Source organism: Betta splendens, chromosome 9 (assembly GCF_900634795.4).
Source record: "Betta splendens chromosome 9, fBetSpl5.4, whole genome shotgun sequence".
NCBI classification, from domain to species: Eukaryota; Metazoa; Chordata; class Actinopteri; order Anabantiformes; family Osphronemidae; genus Betta; species Betta splendens.
Window position 1 is genome coordinate 927,515 of NC_040889.2, and position 26,989 is coordinate 954,503.

The following is a 26,989-nucleotide window of genomic DNA, read 5'->3' on the forward strand; positions in this document are numbered from 1 at the left end:
TACAAATACAGTAATAGAAGGAAAAACATTTCAAAATGTACATTTTAATTGAAATAGATGCACAGGTGGCGCACGGAGCTTTTGTTCGCCGGTCTGAAATGTTTTGCTGAGCTGAGTGCAGAAGTCGACGCACATCCCCCGTGTGGGTCTACTGCGCGCTCTCGTAACCATGTCGCCATTTTGATTCGAGAAATATGACTGAGTTTTTCCTGCTTTGCATGCTAAACTTAGCCGCGCGTTTGAATTACTTTGTTCGTAAGTACGAGTCATACACTTTCTATCTGAAATGACCGGCGTTGCTGTTAATGTCAAGTAGCGACTGGCGTTGACGAACTGTTCATGCGGTCGTTCCCAGAGCTACATTTGATAACGTTAGCCAAGTTGAGCTAGCTAACAGTAGCTTGTGTTGTCGCAGACTGACCCCTTCTTCATAACAAATCACAATTCGCACATAGGCTAACGTATTTTAGCTAGGAGCTAGTAGCTAATAGTTAGCCGTGTAGCCAGTGACTGACTCGGTAGCAGGCTGCTGGTGAAAAACTCCACTAAGTATCTAAAACGGGCGGAAGGGATAGCGGTGGACTTTCAATCAAGGTAAGTTTTGAACGGCGGGCTCGTTGCTAATTCGGACAACAAGCTAACATTAACTAGGCTGCTGCTTCGACAAAGTTGAACCTAAGTTGGAAAGCTAGCCATTTAACTTGGCTAAGTCGGCTCGGTACACGTAAACTGTGAGCTGCTAATTAGCTTGCTTGCTAATCAGAGCGAAGGAGGAACTAACATGGCTAAATAGTTTGCGAACTTCTTGGACGTGTGGTCTAGGTTTAAGAAATGACTCGACAGAGAATAGTTGGCGAATACGGAATAACGCTGACCTATCGGCTTATTTTGCCAAACGAATCTGTGCTGTTGTAAGTTTATTTAACGCCAGTGAACGTTCGTACACGTTATGTTTAGTGTAAATGTTACATGTTATAGCAGACTTACTACGGAGAGTAACCTTTTTAATTCTCGTAGTGATGCCTACGTTGTAATACTGTAAATGTAGTGTATACGTGCATGCTATTATCAAGTAGATAGCTCATGGAAGAGCTAGTTCAGTCGTGTTTTTCACTGCAGCCATTCGGAGTTGTCTGAGACCAGCAGCAACGAAGCCTTGCTGTTACTTGGATTAACCATTTACATGTTAATTTACGCGTTGGTTACAGAAATGAAATGGAGCCTGTGTTTAATCGACGGCTATAGGGATTATTGGCAATGAACTGCAACGAGTTTTAAAAACCGGCGATGTTCATTTACGTGAAGTTTTATATGGAAGGGGTGCCTCCACAGGAGTTGAAGTAAACAGAAATCTGATCCCCTGCCGCAAGTCAGTTGATGTTCACGTCACGCCAAGGCTACGGTAGCTCAGTTTACATTTGTTTAGTTCCATAGCAGCGCTACAACTAATTGTTAGACAGCCTTGGGAACTTGGGGGGGGGGGCGTCCGGTGGGGCCTTGTTACGAACCAACATATAACCCTCCATGAGAAAGGAAGATAAATTATTATTATTGTTATCAAGTCAGTTGACACGTGGGTGCATAGTTAGCTTATAGATGAAGTGATGGCTAATGCTGCTTGTTAGCCAGCAACAGTGATGTCGCTGATTGTATGCTAATTTGTATTCAAAAGGATTTTAACAAAGCCTGACCTTTTGAATGTTATTTAGTATTTAAGGTATACAAGTTCATCTCATCTTACGACTTCAGTGTGTCTAAGTAATATAGAAATATAATGTGTTTTGTTTTCATATGTCAATAGATATAGGCCACAGATTGCATTTAGTGTGGCACATTGTTAGAGTTCAGGTGAACCCCCTTTTCTCGTTTAACTGCATTTAACTTAGCTGATCACATACTATTGTTGACAATTTCCGCATTGTTCCTCTTCATCATATGTTCGGTGTGCCAGTAGACTGGTTTTGTTGCGATTGCCTCTGGTGGTTTCTATTTTGGATGCAAAGTCAAGCATTCGCCTTCCTGCTCTGCGTCCACAGGGAGCGTTCGACTGGTTATTATTGCACTTGTGTACTCTGTAAATGTATGCCAGATGGCCACTGCTACTTGCTGCATGTGCAAGGAACGGCCCTTAGTCAGGCGACAGAAGAAAAAAAGGGAAAATGATGAAGGAGGAAGCACTTGTGTTTCCCTTAGTTTTACTTCCATGATCAAGAGTTGATGCTTAGTGAGCTTTGTTAGATTTGACAAAGCCAGCAGGCTCAGTTGTTTTTTTGTGTTAGGGTTTCTAGATTAGCTGCCAGAGTAACAGTATGTGGTAAACCCACCTAAATCCAGAGTCACAATAAGATGAAGTTATTACTTACTTACTTAATTAATGTCATTTTAAGGTGCTTTTAACTTTTTCCTGTTAGTCAACAGCAGCACTTTTATACGCGTTTCAATGCTCATGATACTGATCTTTTCGTTTAGCAGCAGTCTGTGTATCAAGTGAGAAGCATGTAAAACTTCTTTTCAAATCTTTTTAACTAATAATACATTTTCATTCAACATTTCAACTCAAGTTTTATGTGCCCAAACACTTTACTTAGGTATTTTTTATAAAATAGAACTCGTGAAAGTACAATTTATGGAATGAACAAGTATGAAGTTGTTTTAAATTTAAACCTGATTGATACAAACATTTCAGGATCATATTTATTGCTTTGAGCACTTAACATACACACATACTGTACATTACACATCTATATGGACTTAATTTACTTGTTCTACTTGTTTTGTGTTTGCAAAGCATTATAACTACAATGTGTTGCGTGTAAAAGATGGAGAAAGTGCATCATTGCTCCTTTCATGCAGTATTAGCGTGCAGCCCTATAGTGTTTTTACATCTATGTAGATACCTCATCACTTCTAAAGAACACTGGCTCTGACTCTTTTTGGCAATTAACATGTGATGCATGAATACTAAATATTAACATTTAATCATTAATAAATGTGTTGCTTCAGGAAGGGTATCTGGCGTAAAGACTTGCCAAATCAATCATGTGAATTATTCGCTGTGGCAACTCCTAATGTGAAAAAGCCAAAAGGAGATTTACCTGTGCCTAAAATTAATTGCTATTGCTGCATATTGGCTTTTAAAAAGAATCTTCACTTGTGCATACTTGTGCATGAATTTGAGGTCTTGGAGAATTTGTTTTGTGATTTGAGACTGCCTCAGTTGCTTCTGTCTCTACAAGTTATTTCAAACTGAGTTGATAATGCTGACATCTGGAGTGTGCACGTACTATAATAATACATGCAGGGTTCATTTTATTTGTTTTTACAGAAGATTTTTTAGGTCTAATTGTAATGTGTATTAGCTAAGAATCTAAACACCATCACAGCGCATAACATAGAATCCTTTGTGTATATGTTTACTTTATTCAAAAACACCTACTGTTAATCATATACTGAGCCTATAACAGTTTTTTTTAATAACAAAAAATGTTGGAAATTCATTTTCAATTCACAGATACATATTTCTACTTTTTTCAGAAAGCTTGGCAGATCTGATTTTGGGTGTGCGCAAAATTGAAGGGGCTCAACTGTGGCTCAAAGAGTTGGAGCTTCACACTTTTTTTCTTGTGTGCATCAAGCTGCGTTGTGAGTTGGTTCTTGTCTTGTAGGTTTTTGTTGAGTGCAGTGTTTAGTAAATTTAAATAAAAAATGCCAGGTATGCCAACCATTGAGGTTTAGGTTGTGAAGAGGTCTGTCCTTTTCGGCCTCTGAACTCAGACAATAAAACCAATGAATCAAGAGCCGTGACTTAGCCAGTGCACTTCTGAATGATAGAGCAGGTCTCTGTATGCAGCATCCACGTTAAAAAAGTTTAAAATTCTCTGTTGTAGAATGCTCGTACTCAAATTATGTTTATCATATCACAACAGTGTTCATCACTTTTTTTCTTTTTAATTCTGTTTTGTAGGGGAACTGCATCGATCAACTCAGTAGCTCCACCTAGAGTTCAAACGAAAAACGCAATATTAGCAGGTTTCATATGCTGGTATTTTTTTTGTTTTGTTTTGCTGTGGGCTAATTAAAAAATGGACCGTTGGCCACAGTTGGCCCGCGGGTCATAGTTTAGACACCCCCTGGCTTTGAGCATTTGCAACCTGAATCCAACGTCTCAGTTTGATGATTACTTCGTCATTTCATCTGAGATCTCTGCACAAATGACCCGTTTCGTTCTTCGTTGTGCAGGTTATGGTGAGCCTCCCAGTGTCTCATCTCCTAAAGAGGCCTGCATTTTAAGAGGAGACCCATGCTGATAAATGCCAGACCTCGCCAAACTGTCTGTCGTCTGTACAAATACAAATGCCTGCCTGCCCGAGGGGAAGGTCTGATTAAAAATATCTTCATTTCATCCTCTGGTATGTATGGGCACGGTAATTTTTGCTGTACACTTTGTTGTAGTATATTTTTTTCAAAATCAGGTGTTACCAGAAGCAGTGTCCTCCAGGTTGTGCCATATATTGCAAACTCCAGGAAGAGTTGAACATGCAGTAGTTGTCTGTATTACTTGTCCTGTGTGTGTGTGTGCACGCGTGTGTGCGCATGTGTAATATTGGTTTAGATCTATGCGCAAAACATTTGCTTTTATCAATTTAAAATGAGTCTGCAAAGCTGATTGTACAAGTCATACTTTCAGATCTTCCTATATTTTCAGAGAAAGCTTCTTTGTTTCATGTTTAATTGTCTACAGAGTACAGGTTGAAAAAGTCTTTCCTCGTGTTCCCAACAATAGTTATTGCCCTTGTTTCACTGATTAAACCCTACACCACATCATGCATCTTATTGTTCAAGTAATGGGAACTTAAATGCAAATCTCCCTCAATCATCTCATGTAGGGCTGTGTCCGTCAACCCAGCGGCCACTATGTTTTGGAAGTTTGACCTGCACACCACCTCCCACATTGACCAGCTGTTGGACAGGGAGGACGTGACGCTGAGGGAGTTGATGGAAGAAGATGACGTGCTGCAGGAGTGCAAGGCCCAAAACCGTAGACTGCTGCTCTTCCTCTCCCAAGATCACTGCATGCAGGAACTGGTCGGCCTCATCACCACAGAGCCTCCCGCTGACCTGGAGGAGAGGAGTCGCTTTAAGTGAGTCCTCCCACAATGGTTACTGATGCTAAAATAATCAGAAAAGAAAGATTACCATTAATTATACTCTGCCCAATTGACATATTCTGCTCTTCCCAAGATTTCCCAATGTTGCTTGTGAGCTCTTGACATCAGATGTGTCCATTATGAATGATAAGCTTGGCGGGGACGATTCTCTCCTCGAAATGCTGTACCGCTTCCTGGAGCAGGAGCCACCACTTAACCCGTTACTTGCCAGCTTTTTCAGCAAAACCATCGGCAATCTTATTGCTAGGAAAACTGAACAGGTATACTGAGAAGCATCATGCTTTATGCATTATTAGAAAATAGAAACAGCACTGTCTACCTAAATTTTTTTTTTTAGACAAATAACACAACATTCACTGCTATATAAAACCAAAAGCACTTTGCTTGTTTCCAGCTGATCACCTTTTTAACAAAGAAGGAAGGCTTCATTGGTCTGGTGCTGAAACACATAGACGCCTCTGCCATGATGGACCTGCTGCTTCGCCTCATCAGCTGTGTAGAGCCTACCCCCTTGAGACAGGCGGTCCTTCATGTAAGTGATTTGAAGCTCTCCCCTGAGTAAACATTTAAAAACAATCTTCTGTATCCAACCCAGACTGATCAGATGTTTTCACACTCCAGTGGCTGAACGAAGAGAAGTTGGTACAGAGACTCACAGAACTCATCCACACTGGTAAAGATGAGGAGGTGAGTTCTAAATGCTTTGCATCCAATAAAAAAAGCAAAACTCAAATGAATCTGCTTGTTCAATTAACGATTTGCCTTTCAGAGACAATCAAATGCATCCCAAACGCTTTGTGATATCATACGCCTTAGTCGAGACCAGGCTAATCAGATGCAGGAGAATGTGGATGCTGACCCACTATTGGCTGTACTAGAGTCGTGAGTTGTGAACTCCTCACTTATGTTACAGCAACAGTTTCAAAGATAGAATCTAACAATTGCTTTGTGCTTCAGGCAGGAGAGCGTAGCGGCACTTCTTAAGAACATGTTTGAGGGGGAGAGAAGTGAGGCCTCTATTGTGAACGGAACTCAAGTGCTACTTACCTTGCTGGAGACCAGGAGGTCCGGGTGAGTCAAAGTGCCCCCAAAGTTTTTATTTAGTGTTAGCATTTTTTTCAAGGTTCTAGGAATGCTGATGACAAGTTTACACCAGGCATTGTCATTTTCCGTGCGGGTTCTTAATAGTTTTTGTCTGTCTCCCAGGTTGGAAGGGCTGATGGATCTGTATTCTCAGGGTTATGAAAGGTCTTACACTGTCAACAGCAGTATTTTAAATGCCATTGAGCCCCATTTAAAAGACTTCCAGCAGCTTCTTCTGGATCCCCCCAAGGTAAGAGTATATTTCATAACCTGACAGTTTCATACAGTAGCTGCCAATTTTAGTTTTCAAGCTCAGTGGATTACTACTTACTAATGCAAAGTCAAATGTTTATGGAATCTATTATTTATTTATTTTCTGAAACAACGTAATTTTAGCTCATCTTCAGTAAATATAGCTAATGCGCAGATTCATAATATATATAAATATCTATATTTTTGTTCCTACAGAAAAGTGCAATATTGACGACCGTTGGCGTTCTAGAGCAGCCACTGGGGAACGCCCGCCTTCACGTGGCCCGGCTGGTGGCTGCCCTGCTACAGACCAGTGCTCCTAGTATCTGCCAGGAGCTCTGCAATCTTGCCACCATGGACCTACTACTGGTAGGGTGCATTTTTAACAGTAATAATGTGCAAGTGCTCTCACTTATATTAAAATGTGTGAGTGATCACCAACTTTGGTCTGTGCCCCTCTCTGGATAGGATCTGTTCTTTAAATACTCCTGGAATAATTTTTTGCACTTCCAAGTGGAGCTGTGTGTGGCGGCTATCCTGAACCACCCTTCTTCAGATGAGCCGCCCAACCCAGGGCTCCAGAACCACGATGGGGAGCCTGCAGAGTCTAACCCTGAAGTGCAGGGTGAGGCCTCGGAGACAGGTGGCAATAGTGACCCACAGATCTCAACTCACAATGCCCTAGTGGCACATGTAAGTGATTAAAGCAGTTAAAATTTAAAAATAGTATTCATCTGTTTGTCCCTGGCATTTAATTCATATTATCTTCTCTATTCTGTGTGTGGTGTTTTTTCTCAGCTGTTCCAAAAGTGTCGACTGGTACAGAGGATTCTTGACGCCTGGGAGGAGAATGACAAAATACAGTGAGATGCTTTTTCTGCCATTGGTTAACAATGTGCTGAAATGCATTTGTATTCAAATAGCACAGTCCCTACTGCTGTATTATTTATGTGCAGCTGCAATTGTGGTTGTGGTGGCATTGGTGGTGGAATACGCATTGTAGTTGCTCATGTCTCATATTGGCACAAGAAATGTGACTACAGCCTGTCAGCTTTATCTTAAGTTTGCATATGTGACTCACAGGACTGAAGGTGGCACCAGGAGAGGCAACATGGGTCATCTGACAAGAATTGCCAACATGGTGGTTCAGAACCTGGAGAAAGGACCAGTACAAGCCCAGATCAGTGACCTCATCAAAGGTAAACACATGACTTAGGCCAAGTTCAACAACGGGTTAATGTTTTCACTGAGAGTTCAATAAAAAATAAATGTCACTGCTCTCTCAGAGCTACCAGAAGACTGCAGAGGTCGCTGGGAGAGCTTTGTGGACGAGACCTTAAGAGAAACTAATAGAAGAAACACGGTGGAGCTGGTGAGATGGCCTTCAGCTGTGTTGTACTTTGTAAAGCCTCTCACTGTACATGTGTCCAGCTGCTGTAAAGTTAACTACTTGAACGTTATCCTCTAGCATTTTATATATTTTTTACATTATTATGACGCTCATCAAACATCTACAATGTGTTTCGCAGGTAAGCACCCACAACATCCACTCATCCAGTGAGGATGATGACATGGAGAGTCCCTTCCCCAATGACCTGTCACTACAACAGGTAGAATAAACTGTACTTAACGCTATCTATTTCTAAACAAGCCTCCTGGTTATTTTTAATGACATAAACTTACTTCATTGTCCACTTGACTTTGTCAGGCCTTCTCTGAGTATCAGATCCAACAGATGACGGCACACTTCGTTGATCAGTTCGGGTTCAATGACGAGGAGTTTAGCGAGCATGACGAGAATATCAAGTAAGACTCTCAAGTAAAATTGGAATATCAAGTGTAAAAGTCTTATGTTGCCTAGAAAGAAATATTGAACAAACGTTTGCCACTTGGTCTTTAACAATACTTCATCCAAACCCCTGCATTAAGCAAATAATTTTTTTTATTCTTATAAGCCAACAGCCAAAACGTTTTGATGTGATTTGATTTTAATTATTATTGATGTTTAAGTTATGAAATTTCTGAATTCACATTGTGTTTCTCTTTCTTCAGTGCCACATTCGACAGAATTGCCGAAATAAACTTCAATCTAGATGCTGATGATAACAGTGTAAGTGTTTTTTTTTAATTCACTTTTGGTTTTTAGTTGTATGGGACCTATTTAAATGTTACCTACACTCTTCACTGTCCTCGACCATTTGATAAAAATATATTCAGCTTAGATTTCTTGCTTTTCATAGCATGTCTGTGTTTTTTTGTTTTGTTTATTTGCTTGACCTTGAAAGCTGAAAGATTCTCATGTTTGGTTGCTCACAGGCCAATGCAGCTGCTTTTGAAGCATGTTGTAAAGAGAGGATACACCAGTTTGATGATGCTGAAGAAGAGGAGGACATCTGGGAGGAGAAGGAGATCAACTATGCAACACAAGCAAAATCAAGAACAAGGTACGCTCATTTTTTTGGTTCAGTTTTCGGTCTGTACATGATGGGTAATGTTGTTTAATATTACCTTTGAATATTGTTTTTCCATTCTACCTCCTTTGCAGGTTTGGGGTCTCCCAAACTTCAGAAGGAAGCTCCAGAAGCAGCATGGAGAATGGAGGCAGGGAGAGGGACCATGGATCTGAATCTGATGAGGAGGAAGATTCTGAGCAGAACACATCAGACACAGGTAGGCTGAAGAACAGCAGCTACACAAAGAACACAGCGGAGTCTCTCTTTTTTTTTTTTCTTCTTTATTTTGCGTTTTTGTTTGCTGTTTTCAGGTCCAGGGTGGACAGCGAATTTCAGGGACTCTGGGGGAACGGTAGCATCCCAAACCCCAGAAGGGTGGGAGAGCGCAGCTGGGGGTGGAGCAGAGACACCGGAAACAGGCTGGGCCAACTTCACTGAGTTCCAGCCCTACTCTGGGTGAGCACAGCTTCTAGGCTACCTCCAAAACAAAACATTTTGTATTTGAAGCTGTATTTTCTAAGATGAAAAACAATATGTGCAAATTTTTATGAGAACACTTGTTATATCCTCTGGATTTTTACAGTACAGAGACTGATCCCAGGTGCAGCTCTCCTGTGGACTCGGGCCGCAGCGTTGCAGATAAACAAGCCAAACAAAACCATGAGAAAAATGGTGAGTCTTTCGACTCTGCTATAAACTGATACAGAAGCTGTTGTTTGCCAAATGCTTTTATAAAATGTAGCAGTATGTACTTATACACCATGTTTTTTTTCCTTTTTTTTGACTGGGTTTTTAGCGGATACTAGCGCCTCCTCTGGTGCTCAGCCAGCGGGAGAAGGCAGGAAGGCTCCTGTCTTGGCCTCTGACAGCAGCTCCTCAGGGGGCTCGGATAGTGAGGAGGATGATAAGAATGCTGGGACTCCCCCTGCCGCTGCCACCACCACTTCGGAAACAGCCGCCGCCCCTGGCAACAATACAGCAACAAGGTTTGTATCACGTAGCCACAAGCGTTTCTGTGACATACTCAGTCCTTTCTTCTGTTGACCAGTCCACTCTGTAAGTATAAACATCTATATTTGAAACATAATTACCACATCGAAGAAATTATAGTGTGGACTGGGATTTGAAATAACTGGATTCAAGGAGTTTTGCAGATCTATGTCTTGGGAGCTTCTTGGCCACTCTGCAGTAACCTCTGCTTAAACCTACAATAACTGTCCTCCTGAAATAGGGGGCAGTGAGAAAAAAATACGGAAAAAACTAAACTTTCTAAACTGAAATTATATTGCTTTGAAATTAAGATTAGCTCCTAATTGACTTGTAAGGGTGTGTGTCTGTGTGTGTCCTGCAGTGAGGAGAGTCCATTGTCTCTGGATAAACTTTCTCTGTCAGATCCTCCTAAAGCATCAGAGCAGCAGTCTAGTGCTGGGGATTCATCTGTAAACACACAGACTGACAGGAAGTAAGTGCAGTTTGATAAGACCCTATGAAGAAAGAAACGTAAATACACAATGCACTTTGAGCTTCATGAATTTTCCGATGTCAGTTGAGATTTTAAGGAATTAATTGATGTTGATGATGATTTGTGAATTTATTACAGTGATTCATATTTGCTTGATTAAATGCCAGCACAATATGTTGAGTGTTTAGGGTTAAGCACAGTAGTGTTTGACTGACATAGTCTGTCATCCTAACAGAGAGGAAACGCCATCACCCCTGGAAGTGTCCGTCAACGGCCCCGTATGAGCGCGAGCCCACGCAGAAACCCGTCAGCGGTGGTGCAGAGGACGTCTCGGCCTTCAGCAGAGGGACTCCCCCTTAAATAACCTCACTTGCAACTATGGTGTTTTTACTGAATTGCTCTGCCATGTTTTCAGTCTTGGACACTGCCAGTCGTCAACAACAACAACAACGAGGCGGAGGGACATGTTTAAAAAAATATAAAAAGGAAAAAAAAAGATTGGAGTATAGAGGAATCATCATCAAAGCCTTTCTTTCCCTGATGTTGCACATGATTACGTGCATTTTTAATGTAGCAGCGATCTTTGAAATTAATCTGAGGGGGCAACATCATCATCGTTATTTTTTTAATGTCCTGAACGATTTCTCTTCTACTTGCTCGAAGCTGTCGAAAGGCCGTTGTTAGAGATTTTACATGGTCACCCTTGAATGGATAGCACAGGCTAACTTTTAACAATGCCTCAACAATAAATACTTGTTTTTGAAAAGTTTTTTTTTCCTTCAAGCTTAAGAGAAAGCACTTATGCAGCCATTTACTGTACATTATAGCACAATGTAAGAGTTCTACCCTCATCTCTGCTGGCTGTCTTATCTGTCCGCTCGCTCAGATTGTTCCACCCCCCTCCCCCCTTTCTTCCCTCTTTGGTTGCTGTTGATGAAACATTTTGTCGTACACCACCAGGTTTTTGAATGTTCTGAAGTGCTTCAGGAGGGTCCGTCATGGAGAAGTCTGGGACGGGTCAGTGAACAGAGTTCTAATAGTATTACTGTCATTTGCTCATGTGCAATAATGTCAATTAGCCATTTTATTTAAAAGTATATTGAAATTCCACATTTTCTCTTTTTAAAAAAGAAATGGCCTAGCGTTGAAGACTCATTTGGAGTAGCTTTGAGAAAAGAAATTTGGATCAGATTTTTAACTCGAGGTTTCTGGTTTATTTTAAGATCTTTTTATTTTTTCTTTTAAGTGCATGTATAACCAGTTCTCTGTTGACCTAGCTAGTGAGCTAAGACCTTCTGATTGTATTGACCTTTAAGTTCCTATTGCTATTCCCCCCCTTAAATCAACCAAACATTATCTACCTATATACAAATATTATCTACATTTAAAAGTAATTTTACAAGCAATCTTGAGATTACTATTGTCTGTTCCTTCTTTTACACTCTCTCTCTCTCTCTCTCTCTACCAAGCACTTCTAGGGCATGAGTGGCATCTGGTTAGTGACGCTTTATATTTTATTTCATTTTTTTTCCCCCATGTCGCTTTCTCTCCCTCTCTTGTTAATTTTTTTATTTTAATTTTGTTTCTCTCTGAGCAGCAGAATTGGAAAGAGGGTAGAGTCTGGTTTCTGCAAAGCTCCGGGCTTCTTTGGTGTATTTACTTAATTTGACAGCGATCAGGTTCTGCGTTCATTGTTTAAGAAAAGGAAAAAAAAAAAAGAAATTAAAAGTGTCTGGTTGACCACATTAATACCAAGAACTCTGCATTGCCCATTTGGTTGTCTGTCCCTAAGTAGGTTACGTGTGTGTGTGGGGGGGGTACTTGTCTGATGAGCAGCCAGAGAAATAAGTGGTTTGGTTGGTAAATGTCAAACGTTTAGGACATTTGACTTTTCAGTTCATTTTTCAATTATCAACGTTTTCAATTGCTCAGATTTACGTTCACTATATTTACATCAGGAGTCACAGAGTCATATCTCTGGAGGCCTCAGCGATGCGTCTCCATCTGTGATATCCACATACACACACCTGCCTCATCATCATTTCTCTATGTCTGTAGATATTTAGGGCTGCACCTCATGAGTCAAAAATCATGATTTTTCATGGTGTGTGTGATTTTATCTCTGAACATTGTGGCAACATGTTACCTTTTCTTTCTACCTAGCTAAAAAAAAGCAAAAGGAACCATACAGTTTGGTTATTTTGTTCCCACAATACATTATTCACAGCCTGAAATAAGGAGGGTGAACTAACTCAACAGCTTTGTCTTTGGTAAAGCAAGTGTTGGTTCAAATCCCAGCTGGAGCATTGTTTTTCAGTTTGTTCCATTAAGCCATTCACCAGATCAAACATGAAGCCAAGCAGCTGCTTCAGTCCAGGGAACTATCTTTAAACTGTAATGTTGGTTCTGGTAATATTTTAAAGATTGCTGGTTTGAATCCCGCCAGATAACAAACGTTAGCTCTGATAAAGCTAAAAATAAGGATAAAGTAACTCTGTAAACTAAAGTAAGTTCTGTCTATGACAGTCCAGAGGTTATTTTAGGGGTTTAAAATGACAAAATAAACATTAACAGAATCTGGATAAAATTATTAAATTTAATTTGATTCCTTTAATTTTTAAATACCTGTGGTTAACATAAGAAGAACAATAATCACTTTGTGTAATTGACAGCTGGGATTACCAGTCAAGGCCTAGTGACAATCTGAACAGGGTTTAACTCTTGCTGTTACAGATATGAACTGGGGAAAAGGTTGACTGCCTCCAGGGTTCTGGTGATTCTGTGCCCTGGACCCAAAGTGCACATCAGAATATCAAGCTACAGTGTTCTCACGTGGGATAAAGGTGGACTTCAGCTCGCACCCAACTGTCTGTGGTCAGATGTCTGATTGATAACCTGCAGCTAAAATGTAACGACAGTAACAAACACACCTGGCCAGAACTAGGTTCCCTCATGTGACTTAGGTGTGTGTGTGTGAGTGAGTGAGTGAACCACACCCAAGTAGTGATCGTTATATTACAGCTACAGCCACAGATATTAATCTCTTACCGCTGTAGTGGAAAAACTGCACATGTTCTAACAAACTTGACCCAAGTTTGTAAAACTGCTGAAATTAATTACCCTTATTTTAGTTTGCAATTCAGTGATGTCCAATGTAGAGACCAGGCACAGAGGGACCCCAGAAGATGTGCTGTGGGCTTTTACACCTGTTTGTTTTTGCTTAAGCAAAGTGTTTCAACTGATTTTACGGCTACAATGCTATGATCTGACGCCACTTTAAGCTGCAATGATTGCACACGACTATTTCAAATTCTTGTTATTTTTCCTCTCCTGTCCAACAGTTTAACAAACCGCTTGTATTAAGCTGGATGTCATATGATGGACAGTTTTGCTATTTTAAAAGGAGTATATAAGGAATATATATACTCATGGTTAGTGGTTTATTTTTATTTTTTTTGGTTTTATTGGTCCTGGATGAGTTTTTGCAGGGGGGGGGGGTGCAACCAGCGGTTAAACCGAACAAATAAATGAGGCAAAACAACACAATATAAACAGGCACAAAACAAATAAATAGACATAGATACACATTTGGTTGGAACATTCTCAACTCAACTGAATCTCAACTGAATTACAGCTGTACTGTTGTTCACTGTTAAATCAGTATTAATACCTGTAATAATATTAAGGTGTGGATCCACTCATACATAAATATAATCATACACATACATTTATGCATACATATTTTTACACATGATCACATAATACTTGATAGTCACAACATATAATATTACAACTACCATAATCACACCTTATTGATCTTGGTAGTGATAATTATCAGTAATACTTACAGTTGGGTTTAGAAAGCCTGTTTATTAGCTCAGGTGTTGAGTGTCCCACTACAAGGTTAGTAAAGCTGTAGCTTAACATTGTTCACCCAAAGGGTGAGGCAGATGTTGGTGCATGAACAATGCCACTTGTGATGGGGTGATGGGAGGAGCTACACTACGCCCATCCAACAAGCAGAGGAAAGAACTCTAGCAGCCAGGGAGCCCACACACCTTCAGTTCCAGGAGGGCAGGTGTCACGACCCAAGCCGCCCACACAGAGCCCCCCAGGCAGAGCTGCAGCAGCCACAGAGACAGCACCCGGGCCAGAGTGGGCCACCGGGGGTCAACGCTGTCCGCCCCATGAGAACCAGGGGCAAACATTCCCCTCCAGTGGGAGGGTCGGCCTGAAAGAGTGGAGCCTGAGGACCCACGGTCCGTAGGGAGCCCGCCAGGAGATGCCCCCGCGCCCAGAGTGGGGCCCACCCCCGGTCCACCACCCCCACACGAGCGGAGCGGGGCCGACCCCATCGGCCCGACCTCATCCCCTGGCACCATGTCTGGCCCACAGCATGAGGCTGGCAGAAGCCGACACCCAGGCAGCGGATCAATGCACCCGAGTGGGGAACAGACCCCTCCCCACACACACACACACACACACACACACACACACACGACCATCTACTCAATCATACATGAACTCATGCACTCCATACATGGTCCGCACACCATGAACTTATTCTCATCCAAGCGGAGGGTAGGTCTCCGGCCCCCAGAGTACCCCACAGTACTACACAGGGCATCACAAGCAGAGCAGCCAGGACCTCCCTCCGGCCTGTGTCACACTTGTCACTCAAGCATGCTCATACTCACCCGTGGGGTCGTCCACTCAAACGTTGAGTCTGTTTCTGATTGATAACTGTCCAGTTCCTTACATATAGACACAGCGCTGCAGTGCAGGTCAAATAAACCCTAAATACTGAGCCAACCAAATAATAAGCTTCTTAACATCGTGTTTTGCTGTTTTCACAACTTGTTTTTCAAAATGTCAACACAACCACACACACAGATTAGCCAGTGTGAGGGACGTTTCCAGTAAAGCTTCTCTTCAACAGACACGGGAAAAAGCGGCTTCCAAGTTCTGCCTTAATCATAAATATTCTGTACAGATGAAACATCTACACTTTGTCATAAACTCTCTGCTTGAACTAACACCTTCCTTTCATGCCATTTAAAACACAGAGTAGCTGGGAGCGTGGGAAACGGGGGCACGTGTTGAGGATTGGCCAATGAGAACGAAGGACAAACCTATTGGTTGATTGTCCGGAAACTGTCCGCTCAGAAGGCGGCATCAGCTGACGAGCTGCGAGGAGCGCCGAGACGTTCCACTACTTGTTACAACCAGTCAGAAAGTAGCATTGGTTTTAACGCCAGTGAGTCACAGCTAAGAACCGCATAAAGTGACCAAAGTAGCATAGTGGGTCGTGGGTTTTACACCTACTTGTGTACGTGTTTTTTTCTGTGAAGTTAATGAAAGTCACAAAGCACTGGTCTGCAGTAAATATCAAGTCCATTTAACTACTGTCTGTACCTGTGAGAGACTTTGTTTTCATATTTCAAAAAATAGGCCAATATCTTTTGATTAGAAGCTAATTTGAAAGCTATCAGCTACTTAATCAGTAAGTAAGTTAGTTTGACGTTGGACATTCAACAGACATTCGACCAAAAGTACCTCCAGACAAGCGGTCCGTGTTTGAACAAGCGATCCGCGTTTCGTGTTCGCTACGCGGACACGGAACGAGACCAATCGGTACGCGAAGACGTTGATTTAGGGACCGTAGATAAATTATTTGGATTTTCAAGAAATTAATAATTCAATAGCGTCCAAACCATATGACCTACTGGTTCAAAACCTGCTCCAAACTATGTGTCTACATGTCCTTCACAGGGCACAACCATTTATATGAGGAAATAGTCATGTTGCATATTTTTCTATAATATTTTTGTGTAAATATTACTGTAATTTTTCAATACCGTCCACACCATATGACCTACTGCTTCAAAACCTGCTCCAAACTGTGTGTCTAAAACTCCTTCACAGGGCACAACTTTTTTTCTGAGGAAATAGTCATGTTGCATATTTTTCTATAATATTTTTGTGTAAAATGTTCATCTACATCCCCTTCACAGGGCACAACAACTTTTATTAGGATCAAATCATCTTGCATATTTTTCTATAATATATTTGTATAAGTAATACTGTAATATTTCAATACTGCCCAAACCATGTGACCTACTGGTCGAAGACCTGCTCCAAAATGTGTGTCTACATCTCACCATCTCAGTCTGGATTCTCTGACTCTGTTGCTTATACATGCAACGTGAGCTGTCCCTCTGATGAGCTTGTTCCTGATTCTGCCCAATCTTGTCACTTCTAAGCTCAGCATTTTCATCTCCGCTACCTCCATCTCTGCCTCTTGTCTCTTTCTCACTGCTATTGTCTTCAAACCACAGAGCAGAGCTGGTCTCACCACTGTCTTGAAAACCCTTCTTTTGAGTCTTGCTCAAACCTCTTTTCAACACTCCCCGTCACACTGAACTGTTGACCCCAAGTACGTGAACCCCAGCACCTTCCTTACCTCATTGCATCAGTGGTGCTCTTATGGGGCATGAAACCATACTCGACACCAGAATGCTTCTCCTCCAGTCTTCAAGCATTATCTCACTCTCAAACAAACTGGTTGGAAACTCCACCGCTGTCTCTTCTGGACACTTTCACACCTCTACAGGTACGTCATCAGGACCAACATCCTTTTCATTCTTCATCCTTCTCATAGCTTTGCTCACCTCATCTGTTTCCTATTTCCTGCTTCACCATTATGCAGTGCTGTCTGGCTACACTCTCTCCTACCACCACTTTGCAGTCACTAACCTCTCTCAAATGACCTTGTCTACATAGGATGTAGTCCACCTGCGTGCTCTTACCTCCACTCTTGTGTGTCACTCTGTGTTCCTCTCTATTCCGGAAGTAAGTGTTGACTACAGCCATTTCCATCCTCTTAGCAAAGTCCACCACCATCTGTCCTTCTAGGGACTCTTTCCTTTACACCAAACCTGCCCATCTCCTCCTCATCACCCCTGTTCCTCTCACCAACATGCCTATTGAAGTCTGCTCCAACCACTGCCCTCTCTCCTCTGGGTACACTCTCTATGACCTCATCTAACTCACTTCAGAATCTCTCCTTCTCTTCCAACTCACAGCCACTTGTGGAGCATACCCACTGACTACATTTACCATCATCCCTTCGATTTCTAGCTTTAGGCTCATCACCCTGTCACCCTATCTTTTCACCTCTAGAACATTGTTCACAACCCACCCTTTAGGATCACTCCTATCCCGTCTCGTTTCTCTTCCTATACACACCATGGTAGAACACACCACTTTCCCTGTCATTGCACCAACGTTAAGAGTCTCTATTCTCAGATCTATGCTCCTGCCTTTCCTGTTCTCTCTCTGTCCACAAACCCTTCTGTTTGCACTGCTTCTTTGACTAACAGTAGTCCAATTTCCACCAGCACCCTGTAGGTTAACAGCATCGGTTGTCGTTGTTAACCCAGACCTCGACCGATCCAGTATGAAATTCCTATGGACGATTTACATAGTTGTTATTGGCAAGTTTTACGCCGGATGCCCCTCTTAATGCAACACTCTCTATTGATCCAGGCTTGGGACTGGATCAAAGGTCACTGGCTTGCAACCTCTCTGGGTAGATTACATAGTCATGTTGCTTATTTTTCAATAATATTTTAGTGTTAATGAAACAACAAATATGGTTGTGCCCCAAGAAGGACATGTAAGACACAAAGTTTGGAGCAGGTTTTGAACCAGTAGGTCATATGGTGTGGATGGTATTGAAAAATTACAGTAATATTTACACAAAAATATTATAGAAAAATATGCAACATGACTATTTCCTCAGAAAAAAGGTTGTGCCCTGTGAAGGAGATGTAGACACACAGTTTGGAGCAGGTTTTGAACAAGTAGGTCATATGGTTTGGACGCTATGGAATTATTAATTTCTTGAAATTCCAAATAATTTGTCGACGGTCCCTAAATCAACGTCTTTATGTGCCAAGTGGTCTCTTTCTGTGTCCGCGTAGCGAACACGAACCGCGGATCGCTTGTTCAAACACGGACCGCTTGTCTGGAGGTACTTTCGGTCGAATGTCTGTTGAATGTCCAACGTCAAACTAACTTCACCGCGGTCTGTTACCGCATCGCCAAAAGTGATCAGCGTCTGTTTACTACCGTTACATTTTAGTGTCTACTTGATAAACTGGAGAATGAACTGGTTGTCCTTATATAACAAGTCTGATTTACAAATCATAAACTGTAATTTATTACCACTTTAAGAAGTAAAGGTTATGACTCAGGCTTAGTGACATTAAGAAATGAATAGAGCATCGATAACTGTGTGCATAATTTACAAACAGTGTTAAGAATGTACTCAGGTTGATTCTGTATCCTGTAATTAGCGCGTAGACGGTGACAGGTTTTATAATATACTTTATGAACAGCAGAGGGCGCAGTTCGGCTGTGTTGAGTAGTGGTCAAAGGCTGCCTGGTAAATAGAAAGAAAACCAGTTGCACTGTCTTGTCAGGAGAGCAATGTGTTCGCAAACAGACGCCGGATGTTTGTAATTTTACATCTGCTCTACAAAATTCACCATCTGTGTGCATGGGGTGCCTTGTCTTGTCCCAGTCTCTCTGGAGCTGCACTGGATATTATTGTGTGGTTATCATTCACTTTTTGTTATTGATTTAATAAGGCGACAGGCAGGTGTTACCTTTTCCATTAGATTCCATGTCCTGGTGGCAGTCGCCGATGCCGCAGTTGACCACTTGGCCTTGATGCAAAGCAGTCCATTTAATAAAGAGAAAAGAGGAATGGAACTGCTTAAATAGATTTGAGAAAATAGCTTAGAGACCGTGACATGACAAACCATTTAGTATTTGAACAAAAATAAATACATATATAGTGGAAATGAATTAAGCATAATAAATCAATCAATCTTTATTTCTATAGCACTTTTCATACAATCAATAGCAGCACAAGTGTTTTATAAGATTGCAGTGACTGGTGCAGAGCCCAGGACTCACAGCACCCTGATCCCTGATCCATGGTCGTGGTACTGTAAGGAGCATCCACAGTGTCTTCAGCCACAATCGTTTGCGGAAAATCCACTGATTTTGGGTTCTCTGATGTACATACATTAACTCCAAAGTATTCATAAGGCTGAAAGCCCAGGTCTCAGCTGGGAACTGGAACATATTGACTGCAATTATGTTATATCATTAGACAATTGTTTTATTGAAGGAGAATAAATTATATATAGGAAACTGATTAAATGAAATGGTAATTTCAGAAAAACAACATATATCTTATAATTAATAATAATAAATGAAATGCCTTAATAAATTAAACTTACATGCGTGACAAAAAGTTGAAAAATGTACCAATAGCAGCCAATGGAGATTTGATTTCAGTTTTGGCCTCTGTGACAGTGTGTGTGCTCTACTCACCTCTCTGCCTGTAAATCCTTGTACTTTTGGTTGCAGGAAGAACGGGTCAGAACCGGAAAGGAACCCTTCCTTCTGCATTGAAGGATGCCAGAACGCCACCTCACTTGATCTCTCTTGTTAAGGAAAATACGGTAATGAGCTGCTGTGGCGACCAGGAACAGCGATACTGGATCAGCATCACTGGAACAGCGTCACTGGGAGGCCTGGTGCCCGAGGTGATGCACAGCAGTTACATTGTGGTTTGCCACTTGATTCAAACAGATCCCCGATTCTAAAAATAGGTTGAGAAAACAGTGAGAAGTGTGAAATCAACAGAGGCCTCGACATCTAAAAGGTGAATTCTGCAATAAGTAAAAATAAAAGAATAATATAAATAACTTCTTTCTCTTTCAGCTTTTCCCATCAGGGATCGCCACGATGAACCATCCTTCTCAACCTCACTATTTTTGGCTTCTTCTACACTCACACCAGCCAACCTCATGTCCTCCTTGGTCGTCCTCTTTCCTGGCAGCTCCATCTCTAACACCCTTCTACCACTATATTCACTGTCCCTCCTCTGCACATGTCCAAACCATCTCACCTCTCCCTTGGTTTACCACCCCCCCTTCTTCTGTCATTGACCTTTAGCTCACATCTCCCTCTTCCTGTGCTTTTCTGTTCACAATGAATAACCTTGTATCGTTTCTCTGGAGCCTTTTAAATTGATTTCTGCCCAGCATTTCGCTCCATTTCAAGCGTATCCTTGTTCATTGGGTTGACACTTGACAGAAGTCACATGCTACAGTTTCAAGCTTTGATTCCTTTAAAGCACTTAAAAAATTGAAGCATAGGACTTTCAGGATAATAGAAGTAGTTAATCAGGAGTTGTTGTTTTTTTTTTTATTAACGATGGGGTCTGCACAGCATTATGGCAGAAGATGGTGGTGCCGTCCTTTAAATCAGTTCATCCAGGTGTGAGTCTGTCGCTAACCTGAGGTGTGGGCTGGTGAAATCAGCCACTCCAGCACAAAGACAACAGATGAACATTTAAACCCTTGGATTTTATTTTATTTGGATTCTAAAAACTATACTGATATGATTGACAACGTAACCCGGCTCAGAAGGTCATTTCTAATAAAAAATAAAAAATAAATAAAAAGTATGACATTATTGTAATTAATCTCACCGATTGCTGTAGAGTGACCACAGAGAGATGAGTGAGCTACAGCGAAAAGATGAGCTGGGTCAGACCTCGGGTGCGAACCACAGTCCCAACGTCACATTGGCCCAATCTGCTGCTCACGGGAAGATTATTATGAGGTCAAGTAAGTTGACCACTTCGATGGTGCGCGCGCTTCTATTTTGAATCGTGTTAGTTATTCAGTATAAACAGGAACAGTGATTAAAGGCTCGTAGGACACAGACTCTGTGTCCGAAGAGGTCACATTGACGAATACAAGTTTTAGAAAATGTTACAGACCAAATCATTTGATAAATTATCATCCCTTTTTAAAAGTACACTACAGAGTTTTATGATAGATTTTACCCCCCCCCCCCCATTTAGGCAGCTTCCTATAGATGGTTAAAGTTGGCAGCAGTGAGATCGTTGGCTATATCCGACTGTGATCCGCACCCATAGCAACACATTAGTTTAAAAAAAAATCCAACCAGCCTTTCAACACCAGCAGGTTTCCACTTCCACTAAGATGCCATTTTTCACTCTGGCCATTAATATAGTTGGTGTTGAATAAGGACAGTCGTGTTCAAATACACAAAAAAAAACTGAAAATGGAGAGGGTTTACCCAAAAAAAAAAAGAAATATTAGTCACATTAATACAGAAAATTAACAAATGGCACATTGAATTCCTAATTTAAACATAAAGTGGTGCTTGAGGAACTTTCTTACTAAGGAGACAAGTTAAATAAATTACTACTATAAACGTTACATACAAATCTGAAGTAGTATATACAAAGAAGTTATTAGACAAAAAAAAATCTACAATTTCAAAATGTATGTTCAACAAAGACAGCAGTAGAACATATTTTACATCGCAAGATTTGTGTTAACAACTGTGGTTCATTTGTGTGTGGAAGAGGGGGGTGAGCAGAGGTGTGAGGTTGTGGAAGCATCTAAATATCAACCGCTTCCAGCTCAGCGATCTGTTTGTGTACGTCTTCAACGCTTAGTGACACACCCTAGACTGTTGATGCGGTTACCATGGTGATGCGTGCATGGACAATGGAGTCCTGGAGTAGGCGTTTCTGTAGAACTGTAGAACGGCTGATGATGATGTTGGCGGGGGCATAGCTGTGCCTGATGTTTCTGCAGAATCTGTTTGCTTCAGAGTCTGGAATGAATCTAACGTGGGTTTCAGTCACAATGGACACGGTTACAAGACCTCAGCTGAAAATCAGCCATTTTCTCCCTGTCAAGCATCTTGTTTCTGACACTCTGGCAACTGCCTGTGCATTGTTAAAAGCTCTCTGAAGCATCCCATCCCATCCTTCGTTGGCATCCTCTCGATCTTTGCTCCTTCCATCTTAACAGTTTCAAAGGCGTCACTACACAAGAAATCCCTCCTTTTTCCTACGGCTTCCCTTAAACATCTGAATTGTTTGGGGGAGGGGGGGACAGTGGAGCATGAGCAAGCGTTCTGTCTACTTTGTAAACACTCTGAAAGTAAAAATTCACAGACACGCTCCATACGGGACACCTTCTTATCTCTGAACCGACTCTCCTAGTTTGATCTGTGACTAATGGCTTTCAAAGTACAGGTGATGCGCGTTGGTCGTCCTGGTCCGAGGCTTTAGGAAAGAAAATGGAAAATCCTTCATGAGTGGTTGTTGTGTGGTTGTGAGTGGAGTGCAACGACACACTCCACTTCCTATAAACGGAAATATACTGGGAATGGGCTACATCAGGCAGTGTGTGTGTGTGTGTGTGTGTGTGTGTGTGTGTGTGTGTGTGTGTGTTTTGCTCTGGGATGTTTTGGTCGTTACATGTTGTTACATCCTTTGAACATGTTCTCCACGGGTTGTTGGGCGGCTGCAGCCGATCCATCATTCCTCTCCAGAGTGTTTTAAAGGGTTAGTAAGTCAAATCTGGAAAGATCTTCATGCTGGTCCAGGCTGCAGGACGCCTCACAGAATATGCAACATGCTTTTATCTGCATTATATGTTATGTGTGCACACTGACATCCAGCGCACATAGTGGTCAAACTGCGAGAGGTGAGACGACAGCGAGTGGTTCTTCCGGGACTTTTTTTTTTCCTTTTTATCTTTTTTAAAAAAGATTTTTTATAACAAAAACACTGAAGCTTTGTGACGCAAGGTTATTAGTTCAACACTAGCAAAAAAACAGAGCTTAAGTGGTGAAAGGCCCCTTTTCCTCTCCCTGCTTTGCTGCAGATGGGCGAGTCCAGCCGAGCGCTAGGCGTCCGACAAGCAGCTCTGAACGCTGTCCATCCACAGCTGTGCGTTCAGGTTGTCCTGGGCGCAGAAGTTGTACATGCGTTTGGTCGTCTTCAGCTACAAAACACCACGAGAAAGCCAATGCTGTTAAATGATGTTACTACTAATCAACTGGTACTAATGAATGCTTTGTTGTTTTTATGACTCATTGTTAAGGGTAACTTGTGTCACAAAATCCTGAAAATCTAACACTAACACACCGATTAGTGCATGAGACACTCCGTGTGTTGTGCTTAAATAAAAATTAAAAACCATGTGGAACCTGTACTTTTGTTCTCACACTTCTTATTATGTTCAAATTACTTGTAACAATCTTTGTTTCAAGTAATTTTAGACTGAAGTATCAGGCTTTTGCTTCACAAATCTGAATCAATATAATGTAATAAGAAGAACAATAATATGTGTGCACAACAATAACACTGTACGCACAATATGTAATTTTTTAAATTATACTCTACCACACTGATGTTACCGCTTATGTTGCAGATGCAATACGTTTCCTTATACAAGTAATATGATTTGACAAGCCTGGTTGCAGGTTAAACTACCAAACAATAGCTTCGTTTTTTAGAATTGACTTGTTTTTTTGACGGTCCTTACATGAAAATAAAATAAAATAAATAAAAAATAAATAAAAATAGTAAATAAAATGTCGTCGGTTTCTGTCCTGATTTGAATTAATGATGGTGTCATGGGTTAACAGTTGATGCCTATAATTTACAACCCCTAAAATTGTACAAGCTTGTGAGGTTCGAGACTCTATTAACAACAATTCCTACCATTTTGTGCGCTATGGTTTACTTTGATTTATAATATAACGAAATACAATTTATGTAACAACAACAGGGGCTCATGCAGGTGTCGCAGCGCACACTCACGTCGAAAAAGGCTTTCTCGTCAATGTTTTTCGGGGCCCCCATGGTGGGCGTTCCTGGTGTGACGGACTCCACTTCAGCCAGCTCAATCACCCCCTTACAGTCCTTGTCCTGCCTGGTCTCATAGTATCTCAGCTGGGGACGGGATAAATGCTTAGTGTCACACAGGCACAGTCAGCAGTTTGGCTTCACTGGATACAGTTTTTCTTTTTTAAATCCCTCATACCTGATGCTTTGTCTTGTCCAGCACGAACCACCGGGGCTTCCATGGTTTTAACAACGCCCCTTTTTTATACAAGATGCCTTCAAAACTCCTAAAGACAGAAAAAATGAAAGGCTGAAGCAGCTCCACAATGTGATGCAAAAGCTAAAAGCTGAGATAGAATGGGTCCACACCTGTTCTCACTCTCCGTGCTCTGGAACTGGCTGTACAGCGTGCTGGTGCTCGGCCGACCAGCGACAGGCGTCGATGTGGCACTCGCCTCGCACTCCAGGGCCAGGTTGATGGACGATCCCACGCCGCTCTCCTGCAGGTACACGCCCTGGGAACGCCGCTGGTGGCTCAAGTTGGACGACATTAGCAGAGAGCTGGAGAAGGAAGGCTGTGGAGGAAGAAGAGAATCTTTTCTTTTCACAGCTCTGCCTTCGTGCATGTGAGATGCAGCCGCTTGTTTTGACTTGGGGGGTTCGTCTCACCTTGCTCTCCAGTTTGGTTTCAGTCCTCTGTGCGGCCTTGATCTTGTCCCACGTGTCCTTCCACTTCTCCGACGTCTGGCCCAGTTCGGCCTCCAGGCTCTGCAGGTCCTGCAACAGCTTGGTGATGGCATCAGGCACGGCCTTGCTCAGGTTGTCGTAGCACGGCCACACGACGTGCCGCTGCGACTTGGGCCCGCTGCTGTCAGGCTTCTCTGGCGCTTCCTCGGCCACAGTCTCCTGTCGGCCCCTCAGCTCCCAGTCGTAGGACGGCCCCTCTGACAAGGTCTCCCCCTGGTAGAAGTCCCACACCTTCAGGTTGGAGACGAAGGTGTACGGCCGCAACACCTGGAACTCGATTAGTCACACAGCTAATGAGGCAGTGTTCTATCATTTTCACAAAGGTTCTTAGTGTAGTTTATGCAGCAGATACAACGTGTGTGCAGCAGGCTCACCTCGTCATCTTCAGGAGAGAACATGTAGTTGAAAAAGATGGGCGTTTTCTTGTGGAGCCTGTCGATGTAGTCCCACACAGACTTGCACACCTGCGGGCTTTTCCTCTCGCCTTTCTCTTCGTACAACACTCCTACAAACACACACGCTTGTCAGAACAACAGGGACTGCATCTGACTGACTTAGTATTTCTGGAGAGAAGACTAACTGGTAACTCTATAACTGATATTATGTTGGCTCTGAGGTTCCTACCCAGCTCTATGCGTTCGTAGTCCGAGTCGAGCAGGAAGGTGCGGAAGCGACTGGACACGTAGTGGTAAGCCAAGAACTTCAGGTAGTACTGACTGAACTCGAACTCCATGGGGAACTGAAGGTGGATCTGAGGGCAGTGACAGTAACACATGTGCGGGTTTAAGCCAAAGAAAGCATACGGTTACACTGCAGTGAACACATTGCCACAGTGCTGCAGACCTGGTGCACGCAGTCGAGGAACTGCAGGAAGACGGGGGTGAAGCCGCTACTCTGGCTGGCCAGCGTCTGCGCTCCGCGGTGGCTGAACCGGTGGCCAAACGACAGCCACTCTTTCTCTACCAACAACCGGAAGCCGTCGAACGTTCTGTAGTAGGGGTCGGACAGCAGCTGCACCAGGGACACCACCTGCACAAGGAAAAGCCCCCCTCCTGAGTGCCTCCCTTTGTCCACAGCCTCCGGCCATTAGAGTTCTGGTGCGGCTCAAACCTGCGTGGTGACGTCCCAGCCGTCCTCCAGGCTGACCATGACCGATGAGCCCGTGTCCAGAAGTTCCACCACCAGGACCGACACCTGCAGCACCCTGTGCAACTGGACACGCACACACCAAGGGCAAAATAAGTGTGTGTTACACGCACGCACGCACGCACGCACGCACGCACGCAGGCACACACACAGGGAAAAGCAGTGGCTACTAACCAAAGCCATCCATTCAGACTCTTCCAGGCAGCGCAGGAAACTCATGTTGGGGTCAGACGTCGAGGAGCTTGGCACACAGGCCTTCATCAGCTTTTTAAAGCTGTTCTTCACCTGCCGCACGTCACACACCTCAATGGGAACCACCTCCCACTGCTGGAATGAGTCCTGCTTCCCGCCCTGAGCAAAACAACACACGACCTAGGTTAATTCACCATCAAACTTACAAAGCTCAAATTATGGAGGCTGTTAATAACAGACACACTCAGTTGCGTCTGTTCTGAATCACCTTAAGCTGGGCCTTGTCTCCTATAATGTAGAGGTAGGCCTTCTGCTGGCGGAGGAACAGCGCCTCACTGGGCCCTCCGTTGGACTGCGGGGACTCTTTCCCAGCCAGACGTGTCCCCACGTCTGGATTGTAGGCACTTAGACGCCCGCTGCCTCGAATGCTGCCCCATTTACCTGCAACAGACACATACAGTTCTCCTTTAAGACTCAAAAAGTAATAGAGTAATTGATCCTTGTAATTTTCTTTCTTTCATTAGGAGCCATTAAATGTAAGATTCCAGTTTACTGTGAGCTATAATAAACTGGGATCACTTCAACATCCACAGCTAGGTATAGCCATGCTGGTAAATAAGGCAGAAGTGAAACTACTAGTCCAGCCTGCTACATCTAACTAGATCACAGCTATGCTACAATAACACTCTTGATTGGCATCGACATTCAACAGAGACATAATCGA

The 26,989-nt window shown here is 42.6% G+C and overlaps 2 protein-coding genes and 1 long non-coding RNA gene across 10 annotated transcripts in view; 2 read left to right on the forward strand and 1 right to left on the reverse strand.

Annotated features, from left to right (window-relative positions):
* Window positions 1–111: 111 nt before the first annotated feature.
* ppp6r2a (protein phosphatase 6, regulatory subunit 2a) lies at window positions 112–12,176 on the forward strand. 4 transcript variants are annotated; one of them, XM_055511758.1, is made up of 25 exons: window positions 134–255; window positions 3,535–3,642; window positions 4,240–4,409; window positions 4,887–5,141; window positions 5,242–5,428; window positions 5,563–5,700; window positions 5,790–5,855; window positions 5,938–6,050; window positions 6,126–6,239; window positions 6,375–6,501; window positions 6,720–6,872; window positions 6,972–7,196; window positions 7,302–7,366; window positions 7,587–7,702; window positions 7,790–7,875; window positions 8,033–8,113; window positions 8,212–8,309; window positions 8,556–8,613; window positions 8,820–8,947; window positions 9,049–9,173; window positions 9,268–9,412; window positions 9,540–9,628; window positions 9,753–9,942; window positions 10,308–10,418; window positions 10,654–12,176. In XM_055511758.1, exons 4-25 carry the CDS (start codon window positions 4,915–4,917, stop codon window positions 10,700–10,702), a joined length of 2,691 nt encoding a protein of 896 aa, XP_055367733.1. In that variant the 5' UTR covers window positions 134–255; window positions 3,535–3,642; window positions 4,240–4,409; window positions 4,887–4,914; the 3' UTR covers window positions 10,703–12,176. The 4 variants fall into 4 exon arrangements, with proteins under 4 accessions (XP_029018510.1, XP_055367733.1, XP_029018507.1 ...); XM_029162674.3 differs by having other exon boundaries at window positions 135–594; XM_029162677.3 differs by lacking the exon at window positions 3,535–3,642 and having other exon boundaries at window positions 112–255.
* Window positions 12,177–18,108: 5,932 nt separating this feature from the next.
* Window positions 18,109–21,402, forward strand: LOC114861913 (uncharacterized). Its single transcript, XR_003786893.2, has 2 exons — window positions 18,109–18,453; window positions 19,863–21,402. It is a non-coding gene; the product is annotated as an uncharacterized LOC114861913 (long non-coding RNA).
* Window positions 20,848–26,989, reverse strand: part of sbf1 (SET binding factor 1) — a 36,571-nt gene continuing 30,429 nt past the window's right edge. For all 5 annotated transcript variants that reach the window (XM_055511561.1, XM_029161627.3, XM_029161629.3 and 2 more), the window contains 11 exons: window positions 26,534–26,706; window positions 26,248–26,424; window positions 26,038–26,139; window positions 25,771–25,956; window positions 25,552–25,678; window positions 25,302–25,432; window positions 24,850–25,194; window positions 24,550–24,755; window positions 24,380–24,467; window positions 24,157–24,288; window positions 20,848–23,335 (listed from right to left, as the gene is read on the reverse strand). In XM_055511561.1, the coding sequence (XP_055367536.1) occupies window positions 23,237–23,335; window positions 24,157–24,288; window positions 24,380–24,467; window positions 24,550–24,755; window positions 24,850–25,194; window positions 25,302–25,432; window positions 25,552–25,678; window positions 25,771–25,956; window positions 26,038–26,139; window positions 26,248–26,424; window positions 26,534–26,706 (1,766 nt within the window). In that variant the 3' untranslated portion in view covers window positions 20,848–23,236. The remainder of the gene's footprint in view (window positions 23,336–24,156; window positions 24,289–24,379; window positions 24,468–24,549; window positions 24,756–24,849; window positions 25,195–25,301; window positions 25,433–25,551; window positions 25,679–25,770; window positions 25,957–26,037; window positions 26,140–26,247; window positions 26,425–26,533; window positions 26,707–26,989) is intronic.